This window comes from Acipenser ruthenus, chromosome 19, assembly GCF_902713425.1.
Source record: "Acipenser ruthenus chromosome 19, fAciRut3.2 maternal haplotype, whole genome shotgun sequence".
NCBI classification, from domain to species: domain Eukaryota; kingdom Metazoa; phylum Chordata; class Actinopteri; order Acipenseriformes; family Acipenseridae; genus Acipenser; species Acipenser ruthenus.
Window position 1 is genome coordinate 25210609 of NC_081207.1, and position 11333 is coordinate 25221941.

At 37.9% G+C, this 11333-nt stretch overlaps 2 protein-coding genes across 5 annotated transcripts in view; one reads left to right on the plus strand and one right to left on the minus strand.

The window, feature by feature from the left end:
* The window catches only part of LOC117424578 (ubiquitin carboxyl-terminal hydrolase 10-like), a 35150-nt gene extending 32659 nt beyond the window's left edge, over window positions 1-2491 (minus strand). The window contains exon 1 of the mRNA XM_058992675.1: window positions 2169-2491. Within this exon, the coding sequence (XP_058848658.1) occupies window positions 2169-2189 (21 nt within the window). The 5' untranslated portion in view covers window positions 2190-2491. The remainder of the gene's footprint in view (window positions 1-2168) is intronic.
* Window positions 2492-4834: 2343 nt separating this feature from the next.
* Window positions 4835-11289, plus strand: marveld3 (MARVEL domain containing 3). Of its 4 annotated transcripts, none has more exons than XM_058992678.1 (4): window positions 4835-4908; window positions 6502-6920; window positions 7008-7138; window positions 8113-9865. In XM_058992678.1, the coding sequence occupies exons 2-4, from the start codon at window positions 6538-6540 to the stop codon at window positions 8718-8720; spliced, it is 1122 nt and encodes a 373-aa protein (XP_058848661.1). In that variant the 5' UTR covers window positions 4835-4908; window positions 6502-6537; the 3' UTR covers window positions 8721-9865. The 4 variants fall into 4 exon arrangements, with proteins under 4 accessions (XP_058848661.1, XP_058848662.1, XP_058848663.1 ...); XM_058992679.1 differs by lacking the exon at window positions 4835-4908 and adding an exon at window positions 4937-4966; XM_058992680.1 differs by lacking the exons at window positions 4835-4908; window positions 8113-9865 and adding exons at window positions 4973-5207; window positions 10463-11289.
* The last annotated feature ends 44 nt before the right edge of the window (window positions 11290-11333 follow it).

Below are 11333 nucleotides of genomic sequence, written 5' to 3' on the forward strand. Positions count from 1 at the left end.
TTCCTCTCTCTATAGTATAGTTAAATAAAATGCCTATTACATGTGCTGTACCTGTTAGGCAAAGACCAGACATGTTATGCTGGAGTTTAGTTGAAAATGCCTAAAATGAGAAATCCAAAAACATCTAAATATATATATATATATTTTTCTATTCTATCAAAACTTAGATGTTTATGCATGGCTAGGTTGGACTGCATTGCTTGGAGAGGGGGCCAAGAATGGATTGGTTTTATTTTTGTTTAAGAGAATCTTACAAAGGCTGTGTGAGAATCGAAGCTGGGATTCTATTAGAGCCATTCTGGCCGATGATGAAATACACAGGATCTACATTCAATGCCTTAAGGGTCACACACATTTGGCAGAATATATACAAGTCTAACTGGTTCAGATTTAAATAACTGTTAGCTCTAAGCCAATTCACAAACGAGCCTGCTAGCCATTTGCTTTTAAAATGCATGCAGATAAGGTAGTGAACAAAGTTTGCATAAAATAGAACGTTTCAACTTGTCTAATACTGATACTCCATAACAAACAATATGAATTGGATTCTATAAATATGGTTTTAAATAAATGAACAAATTACCATAAATAAGAACGAACTGCAACTAAAGCACAATCATTTAACTAATAAATCAGCTTCCAGACATTGTACCCCAGTCGTGTTACGCAATCAATTCATATTCTCTGAAGAGATAAAGTATTACAGTATACTGACAGCAAACAGAACTGGGGGGGGATGGGCACCCTATGATTCAGCTAAATTTCAATGCCCCCATTAACTCTGATGTAGGGAGTCAACACTCATTCTCCTTAACTACATTTTAATTGCTTTTTTTTTTTTTTTTTTTTTTTAGAAATTCTCATGTTATGCCACTTGCTGATACATACTGTATGGAATATATATCGTACTGTCTGCACACAATTTAAATGTTCGCTTATGTGTGCGGACTGGACGTTTCTCTTGCTTACAGTTAAACTATTTGATTCTGAATCCGATTTGTATGATGTGATGGTATCGCGCAACAGAAATCTTAATATGTTCGTTTTTCACAACAGGCCTTTATGAAGCACTTTTTTTCCAATGCTAACCTAACTTTACCAGCATACCCAGATTACTATTTTTTCATCATTATGTTGCCAGTCAAATATTTATTTAAACAAATACTATAAGCCATTTTACTTGTATAAACTATTCCTCATAGTAAGAATTACCGCAAACCAATGCAAAGCCATTTAAGAGGATTCTGGGTTCCACTGAGCAGATAGTTAATTAGTTTTCATAATTATTTCATAATATGTCCGTTCAAGTATGTCGGTGTTTCCAATGACACTGTTCACTTTCATAGGGAGATGGCTTTGCTGAATAGTAGTAGGCCACAATATACTATGTGTTGGTTACGTGCCACATAATGAATGACCACACAACTTTAGTGAGAACATAATTGTATTGTATTACTAAACACGAACAAGCAATCCGGCCCCGTGCTTTCCTTTCCATTCAGTTTGAATGAGTCCGACTTGACTGAACAGAAGACCGCCCCCCCACCCCCATGCAACAGGCCTGTATGCATGTGATGCAAAGTATTTTTGCAGCACCTGCGTTTTCATTGCCTTCTCTCTCATTTGCGAACAAAAAATAATGCCACAAAGCATATCCTCGTCTTAGACTTATACGCGTATTTTTAAATACACAACAACTTAACTGCAAGTTGTTTTTACTGTATTTGTTTTATTAAGATTGAAGGAAAAAACGACTCGATTTGCCGGGCCTGCTGCAGTGCAGGTGGGCCAATCAGACGGCAAATTACATTAAAAATGAAACACTTTGTACAGAACAAAGCATCTGCTTAATTTGCACTGGGATGGCATATCTTACTGTATATAATATGTTTCAATACAAACAGGGTTTAACCACGTCCCTGGTGCTGTCTCATCTATGAATGACTGGCTCGTTGGGCCTCATCCATACTGACATTTCAATGAGTTTCCAGCACCCTCCGTACTCGCCGAAATTAACACGCAATTAATGCATTGTCGCTACTTCGCAATGACATGGCGACACCCCAACACACGATGCATTTAATTAACATTTCTAACACCTAAAACCAATCTGCAAGCCCAAAGCTCACAGGAAAGCCCCCAAAATTCAGAATGAGAAACAGTTTTACCTGGTTACTGTGTGAAGCCATGCTGCCGGCGAGTTTCTTATTTTATTATATATAAAGAAAACCCCACTTCTATAGAGATATGTCTGGAATAGTGTTTCTATTTCTTTAATTAAAAAAAAGAGATTATTCAGTAATTTCTCTTTTTTTTACTATTCCAAGTTTAAATTTATAGTATTCGATTCACGGTAGTATTCTCCTCCTCCTACTCATCACGCCGCTTCCCCGCCGCCGCCATCTTTGTTTCGCCTTTGCGCGCGTCTGGCAGTATGTAGTTTGCGCGCGCTCTCAGAGGTGGGAGGTGGAGAGGCTCGTGGGCGCGGGCGCGGGCGCGCCAGCTGAAGAAGGACTTGTGGTCAGAAACGTCCTGCTATAATGTATTTTTTGTATCAATTATTTACATTTTTGTGGATCTATATTAGCGTTTTCTTTTTTATTTTGCTTCATTTGGTACACAACAGTTTTCTTTTTTCAAATGATATATATATTATTTTTATTTTGAAAAAGTCAAACGGGTATTGGCAGTACATTATATAATTATTACATACAGCAAGGGTTATAGATTGTAGATAATATTAGTTTTAAGAAATAAGTGATAACAGTTCATATATCAGTCGGTATTTTGAGCAATTCCTGTATTTAAAAAAATAAAAAGATGCTGGAGGGCCATAGTCACACAACTTTAAATTTTAAGAGATACTTTATTATGGACTAAGTTTTTAAAAGTGATTATAAACATTCAATAATGTTAAACAGTGCTTTAAAATAAAATAAAAATATCAATAATCTTAAAACAGTGGGTATACTGAACAGCAAATTTTAATGAATTAATCATTAGGAGCTCATTATTTAAAACATCCCTTAGAGTTTACTGAATACAGCCCATGAAGTGAGCATCACCCACTACCCAACAAGCTGATAACATGAATTAGGTTTGATTTAATACATGTTTGCTCCTGTCAGTACATGCATTTTTTTTTTGTTTTATTATTTCATTTGATTGCAAAATGTCAGTGCTACATAAACTGCATAAACAGTGTGGCGACTGTTAACAAGGTGGTGACATATCTGAATTTGACATTTAGGATAAGATAAGCTGTGGTGGTCCATACTGTATATGAGAACTACAATAATTTATTTATTTATTTATTTATTTTGGGTGATATTTTTTAATAGGATCTGAGGTTAACTGACCTGTTAGAAGAATCTCACATTCCACTTTTCACCCGAAGAAGAAGAGACCTTTGCGGTCTCGAAAACCAGTATATATTGTATTTACATATTCAGCTGATCCTACAAGGTATAATATAATGGATACTGGGCGATCTTCCGACCAGAAGGCTGGTGGGAACGACTTGAGTGGTTTCCAATGTATCAGTGCCTGTAGAGATGAAAACTTCAGGCCCATTGCTTATTTTCTTTATCATCCTGTGCTCTTTTGTTCTCATTCGCCAAAGATTTTAGCAGTGCCGCTCTCTCCTTATTTACATCTCACAGATAAACTATTTTTTCAAGCTGTTTCACAGCTAAGGAAGCAAACAAATCGAATATATATATTTTTGGTTATACTGAGAGTATTTTACAGGAAAAGCCTTCACGGCTGATATTCTCAGCTTTTTCCTTCAGCCCATAAAACAGGTTATACCAGCTGGGGGTCTGATCGGGGGGAAAAAAAGTGTTGATTAAAGTGTGGCCTTTTCAATTTGGCAAGTACTGTTGCCAAACTAGTCTGTCATCCCTGGTAATAAACCGAAAGCGCAGTATTGCATGTCAGTGAAGACAATATGTGTATCTCTGTAAGCATTATTTTTGTTAGGATGAGATCTTGCATATTAGTCTAACATCTCAAATGTGCACAGGCATGTTCGTATAAGTTACTGTATGAGAAAGAGTTCAATAATGTCATCATGACCTGATTAATAATCTACCTAAAAGCCATTGCCCTCAATAACAATCCTTTTTACTGTATCATTATTGTCGGGTTTATTGTCATTAATAAATGCAGTAAAAAAAAAAAATAATAATAATAATAATAATAATAATAATAATAATAATAATAATAATAATAATAATAATAATAATAATAAAACAAATACAGTAGTAAGAAGTCAGCAAAAGAGCTTACGTAACTAAACTAGCTCACGAATTATTTTTAAAAACGTGCCCATTTTAGGACCGTAAGTTGTGTCTTTCTGTATAGATTAATTTATGAGATAGCATCAAGAAGAATCAGCACGTACGAGTATTTCAGTAACACAATGACTGTAATGGTCGCTAGAGGTTACTTGTAGCGAATACAGATAGTGCAGTACTGTACTTTTAAGGTCTTTATGGCTGATTTCACAAACCCAATGATATCTGGGTCTTCCTCATGTTAATTTAGGTAAAGTATGCTAGAGTTCTGTGAAACCAGCTGTAAATGAATTAAAGATTGTAGTTCACGGGACGCTAAAAAGGGTACGTTATCAAAATAAATAAATAAATAATCATAATAATAATAACCCATCTTATTCTCTACTTATAGTCTATTTAATATTTTTAAATTGCCTTTTGTAATAAATCTAACATTAGTAAAATAAATTGCAAAAAAAATAAAACTTTCTTTTAGCATGTAACAGGTGTATTTGAAGCAAAATAAATAGTTTATAAAAAAGAAAAAAGCCTCTGACTAACGACCTGTGCTGTTTAAAAAGCAGAAGAAACTTGCTTAGTGCGCACCATACCGGACGCAGTGTACTTTAAGGTAAGTTATCGTATAGTGAGGTCTGGTAGGTGAGAGCGAGTACGCCCAATTGTTGCAGGTAATGGAAGGGAGTGTGCGTGCGCCGCTGAAGATGCGCATGCAGAGAAGTCGAGCAAACAAAAGCTGCTCTGTGAAACGAGAAAAACAAGCACTTCGTACCACCCCGAACCACGCTGAACTATACAGAGTTATGCAGATCAACAAAACGGAGTGAAGAAAATAGAGATTGTATTTGATTTACATGGTTAAACTGCGAAAAAAAATTGTACTTATCATTTTTGGTAGGGGCATCCAGGCAGGTAGGCTACTAATAGGTTACCCGTCGCTGTGTTGTTGGTTGCATTTCTTATTCGAAAAAGGTGCAACATTGAGGTTTAAATAAACAAATTAACGGTTTTAACTATATTTCTACTAGTAAATATTGTTGTTTAGGGTATAAAACTCAACAGCTTTTCCTGATTTTTGTTTTTCGCTGATTGTGATGTAATTCTTTCTTTTGAGTTTCGGTTGGGCATTCTTAACAACATCCCAGTTTCGGTAATGTGAGCCGTTTGTTTTGCAGTGAAAGGCTTTGCTTGTGTTCTTGTCTGCTTTGCTGAGCTGGTTTTCGTGTTGTTTATAAACTCTCAAACATCACTGGGTTTGTTTATTTGTGTACTACTCTAGGTGACTTGTTACCTAAAGGTAGTCATACATTTTTGTATCAGATTTTCCAAACGTATTAAACTGCAAGATCTTTTTGAAAACTGTATACTGTGGTCAAACAATGTTGGCCTTTCATACATGATATGGGTGTGTGTAATGGTGTTATTCTTAATAGTTTTTTTTATAATGATGAATTACTTCGTTTTGTTTTCTTTTTACCCTTTGAATATGGGAGAAACTCGTACACATAGTGGAAAACTTAAATTATACATCTAAACTAAATTATTGTTTTTGTTTTTTATTTTTCTGTTTGTTTTAAGTCAACCGCCATTCCCAGTTAATCTCTATCATAATAACTATAAAGGAAAATCAATTGGTATTCCACTTTTTTTTAAAGATTCTCTTAATATATTCAATATCAAAAAGACAAATACAGCTATATTAACTATGCAGTATTACATTTCAAAGTCCAACACTCACTTATTAAAAAGATGTTTGCAAGTTGTAATATGAATATTACCAGTTACAAGTAAAAAAAAAAATTCTGTTATTGTGTGTAGTGTAGCCTTGGAGTTCTTCTTTTTAAATTCAAGCATTTCCTCTATCACAATAAAGAGTGGTTCTTCTGCTTCTTTTATGCAAAGGATAGTTGCACCAACACCTGTTAATTGGATAGCAAGTGGGCCTATTTCCTGATAAGACATAATTATACGTTTAACCAAGCTACAGCACTACAGTACAGATTTAATGGTGGTTTGTGCAAGTTAAAACTTCCCAGTAAACGAAGTCAAGTACACTGGTAAAGGAACTAGCCGAAACATTTGTCTACTTATAATTTTGCCCTGTACAGTGATCCTGATGCTGGGGGTGAAAGGATTAACGGGTCAGTAGGTCTATTTACATTTTTTCAATAATGTATGTATCCTTTTTTCCTTTCTCTCGCAACAGTATCCAAGTGACAACTTTTAAAAGAATATATCTAAAATGTCGGCAGACGGGAGATACCCGGAACGAGACAACTATCGTCCTAGAAGCCGGGAAAGGGGTGAGAGGGATCCTCATCGGGACAGGGACCTGGAAAACCGCCCTAGGAAAGAGAGAGGAGATGGCAGGGGACAGAGGGACAGAGACCGGGACAAGGAGAGACACCCGAGAGACCAGTATGATGACAGGAGAGACCAGCATTCTCGGGATGAGAAGGAGCTGAGGTACCCGGACAAACGAGAAAGGGGCTATCCAGAAGAACTTGACAGGGGATATCGCGATCAGCGGCACAATAATAGAGAACCCCCATATCCCAGAACCCCCCCTGATTACAGAGAGACCTCTTTCAAAGAAAACCAGCCTGTTCACCACAGCGAGGAGAGGTAAGTGAGAATTTGATATGTGTTCTTGATGAGGCTATAGTTACAGTAGCTATAGATGCATTTTCCTTTTCTTTGTCACTTTCACAGATATGATGAAACATCCTCAGTATCGTATAGGTCCCCCAGGAATGGGCTCCCCACTGAACAAATGGATTTTTATGAACCAGGACCTGGTCTTTTGGAATGCTATCAGTGCAGATATCTCTGTACCGGAAGAGGTAAGATCCCTTAACATTTAGCTGTTTATTATCCCCCACTTCGAAGGCATACCGTATCCCTGGAAAAGGGTATAGAGTGGAAGCGTGCATACAAACATTACAACAGTCAACCCAACTCAGGAATTTAATGTTAAAAGACTTTTTGAAATCATAGTATCTTCTATCGGACAAGGGAGGGAAGGGAGAATACAAGATGATCAGTGCCTGGCTGACAGTGAGGGGGAGAGGAGGCCTGAGTGACGCTTCGGTATATGGTTTGTATTTGAGTTGCTTTTCTTTCTAGAAGGAAGTGTGCCAGGTTTCAGCGAGGCCGGTCTTGGCTTGGCGGTTACACCCTGTGCAGTGTTGAAACACAACCTGAAAGTGAGGAATGCAGAATTTCTCGTTCATGTGATGATGAGCCATGTCAGCAGTATTGCTTCACTGATCGGCGGCTATATACAGTGCATTTAAATACAGGTTTTAGGAAGGGATTGTGAACATAATTTGGCTATTGCTTTTAACATTTTCTTGTTTCAACGCAGCATTCAGCAGTTTGTGATGCAGTTTGTGATGCCTGATGCCTCAAATGTTGCTTAAACTTGATCACTGTAGATTTTAGATAAGGATAGCTGTGAGGAGGTTGTTAAATTTATTTATTCATATGGAAGATCAGAAAGAAGAAAATCTGAATAAAGCATGGCTTGGACCGAATGATCAAATGCATTGCAGGTTGTAGTAATTACCCCAGCCTATGATACAGTCTTGCAGTTGTGAATCCATGGGGTATGGGGCTGTCTCTTGCACGATTAATTATTGGCATGATTTTAAAAAATGTAACACATATTTATGTACAAACAATTACCATTTATTTTCTCCTTTTAAAACCTACTAGAACTCCCTTCCACCTCCCCCTCCCACTTCACTGCATGCCCTTCTAAACTAATTAGCGCTTTCTTTCTCCCCTCCCCACCTCATCTCTTACTCTGTTTCAGCTCTGTGCCAGGTTTTGGAAGTCCTGCTGAACTTGCTGTTAGTGATCTGTGCTGGGGTGTCGTTTAACGCATCAGAGACGTATAGAGACTATGGCAGCTTGGGTGGTATTTACGCGTACTACTTTGGAGGAGCCAATACCTTTACTGGAACCGAGGCGGAGAAGGTAAAAAAGCTGGACACCCAATTCTACCAGCTGAAACTTCCAATCGCCACGGCTACCATGGCTTTCGGGGGCGCTCTTATGGGCTACGCCTGTCTGATGCTTCTCCTGGGCCTGCTACGTGTTCCTTTTCGCTGGCCTGTGATTCTGCTCGTCGAATGCGTGCTGGGTGTCATAATCGGACTGGGTTACATACCAGCAATGGCTTTCCATTTCATAAAGCTGCAGGAGGCCTACAACTCTCAGATCTGCAAGGACAGAAATGAGATGTATGCTAGCAAAGGACACCAAGGCTTCTCCTGTGGTTTCCACGGGGCGGAAATCGCCAGTGGCCTGTTTGGGGTCTTTGGAATCCTAGCATTCCCCTTTAGTGCCTGGCTCGCTGTCCGAGCTTTCAGGAGGGTCCGTGAACTAAAGAAGCAGCCTCAAGATGGGCACGGCTTTTAGAGGATTCCTTTCACCCACTGCCAAGGAAATTTTTTACATAGAACTACAGGGGGTACAAACAAGACATGGGAATTCAGCTTGAACCTGTCTAATGGAGCTCATATTAAAACTTGGATGGTCGTGGATGTCTTTGCAATGCAAGTCTAATTCCATCCCTGGAGCCATGGATTAAAAATCCCCCTTGGTCCTTTTGTGTCATTCCACTCAATGATTTTGTTCTAATCTACAGTTCATTTTTGGTGACATTCTAACATTAATTTGACATGGTTTACATGGTTTTGTCTGTGCATATCCGGATATGATATAATTTAAAATATGTATATTAATGTACATGGACCGCACATATTTGTATAAACCCATGGACTGGATTAATGTGCAGTGACACAGAGGAGACATTTAGTGTATACAGTAGTTGGGGAAAACCATGAGATATATGTGGCACCACTCATCTTTATTTTCATTTCTGGATGTGTTATACAATAAAACTACTTATTTTACTTACACAACACAATCTAGCAAACAAGAACAAACATGTGTTACTAAGGCTGTGACTTTTGAGTACTTCGTAAAGCCATAGCAATGACATATAAACTGTTTTTTACCACAGTGTACTGGGAATAAAATAGGTATTTACCCAACAGTTCAGCTTTATAACTTTTGTAAACCATTGTGAAGTGAATGTTTTTTTTTAAGCCTTTTATTTGAAGATAATTTTATGTTATGAAATGTCATAGTAAGCCTGCAGCATCCCACACTTGTTCAGTTTAACACTAAAATATAATTTCTTGATTATCAGTTTAGTATATTTGTCCACAGTATAGCTTTGTATGTGGTTTCTTTTCCTATAATATATAGTGAAATCTATATTTTCTATATACTCTGTTTGAGACCATTGTATTCTCAAGTTCTCGTAGTTTCAAATTTTAAGAACATCAGTACAGAATACCAATGTATAATTTTCCATATATGACACTTTAGCATTGTTGAGTTTACAAGGGGTGCGGGTTGTTCAAAATGAAGTTTAACACTGGTGAAATCCTATTGTGAAAAATGAGTTGTTTAAATATTTGAAACAGTTGTGTAACTTTTTTTTTTTTAAATCTTTTTAACAAATAAATGTTGTCATCTACTTTCTTCTTATGCAACAGCAAGTGCTTCTCTTGATGTATAATGTTCAAGAAGTCAAACTTTTATTTAATGTCGGGGTATAAAAAAAAAAAAAAGCAGAAAGGTGGGGTACTTCCAGTAATGACTTAAGTTGACACCTCAAAAATCCTTTGACTATGACCTTACTCAATCACCCTTTTGACTTATCTGTCTTTTCCATTAGCATTCTCATTTTGTTTCATAACTTCGCTTCGAACAAGTGTTTTATATGTGACATTTTGTCATTAGGATTAAGTCTTGTTTATCCGGGAATTATGTTGGAAAATGTACATTGCACACAAAGATGCAGATTTCGTAGCATTTCTGTGTCTTAAAATACAGCATCTAAACCCACCCTTTATCGTCTTATTGAAACTCCTGATATTTCAGTTTGGACATTCCTTCATTCTCATGCAAATGTTCTTATACTTCAACTTTCCCATCTCTTCACACAAAGTGCCACAGTTACTCTTGCACCTTTACACATTCTTTCACACTTATCTGTTCCATCTCTCTTTGCATGGGTGCTGGAGATGCTGTGTTTTTTAAATCACTCACTGACTCTTACTCCCAGACACTTTCTTTTCTCCACACAGGTGTGCTTCAGCTGCTGGAGGTGATGCTGAACTTCTTGGTGCTGGTGTGCGTGGTGACCTCCCACATGACCTTGTCAGGGTTGAGCTCTGCCAGCTCTGGTTTCGGCAGCGGTTCCCTGACCCTGTCTACCATGTCGTTCCCCTTCCAGGGGGAGGAGATGCGTCAGGTGATGGAGCTCGACCAGCAGTTCTCATTCATGCGGGCGCCGCTCCTGTACGGTGGCCTGGCTGTGTCTGTGGTCCTGGGCACGCTTACCCTGGCAGTTTTGGTAGGGGGTGCCAGATTTGTGCACTGCAGTTGGTTACTGCTGGAAATGCTGTTCCATGCCCTGGCAGCAGGGGGCTACCTTGCAAGTGTGGGGGTTTACTTGCATTTCGCCCTGAAGATGAATGCCACTGAAATCTGTCTGCTTAGGGCACGGCTCTACGCCAGGAATGGGATGACCTGGATGAATTGTGACGTCTCGGGTACAGATGGTGCCGTGGCAGCTTTTGCGGTGCTGCTGGTTGTATTTTACTTTGCCAGTGTTGTGTTGGCTGCTCACCAATACAGGGTAGCCAGTAGACTGAAGGGGTAGATTTTTGCTCAATTGAGCAGTCATCTCAAGTGGAACTTTTTCACCACTGCTGTTACTTTTAAGCACACATTTCTTAAGCATGTCATTTCAATTTACAACAGTATGTTTAAATATTTTTTTTTAAACTGTGATGTTACATATAGGTTTAGGATTTTGTGTTGTCACTGCCTTTATCATTTCAATTAGGTATGTATCATTTTGTTAACTTGTTAATATGCAGTTTACATATAAATGTATTTTTCATTTTAATATTTCGAGCTTTGTGTTTTTTTTTTTGCATAACATATTGTACC

Bases quoted from the DNA above. Each gene is read 5' to 3' on its own strand.
- marveld3 (XM_058992678.1), top strand. From the start codon at position 6,538: ATGTCGGCAGACGGGAGATACCCGGAACGAGACAACTATCGTCCTAGA. The intron at 6,921-7,007 runs GTAAGTGAGAAT...TCACTTTCACAG, and splicing joins GTTCACCACAGCGAGGAGAG to ATATGATGAAACATCCTCAG. The intron at 7,139-8,112 runs GTAAGATCCCTT...ACTCTGTTTCAG, and splicing joins ATATCTCTGTACCGGAAGAG to CTCTGTGCCAGGTTTTGGAA.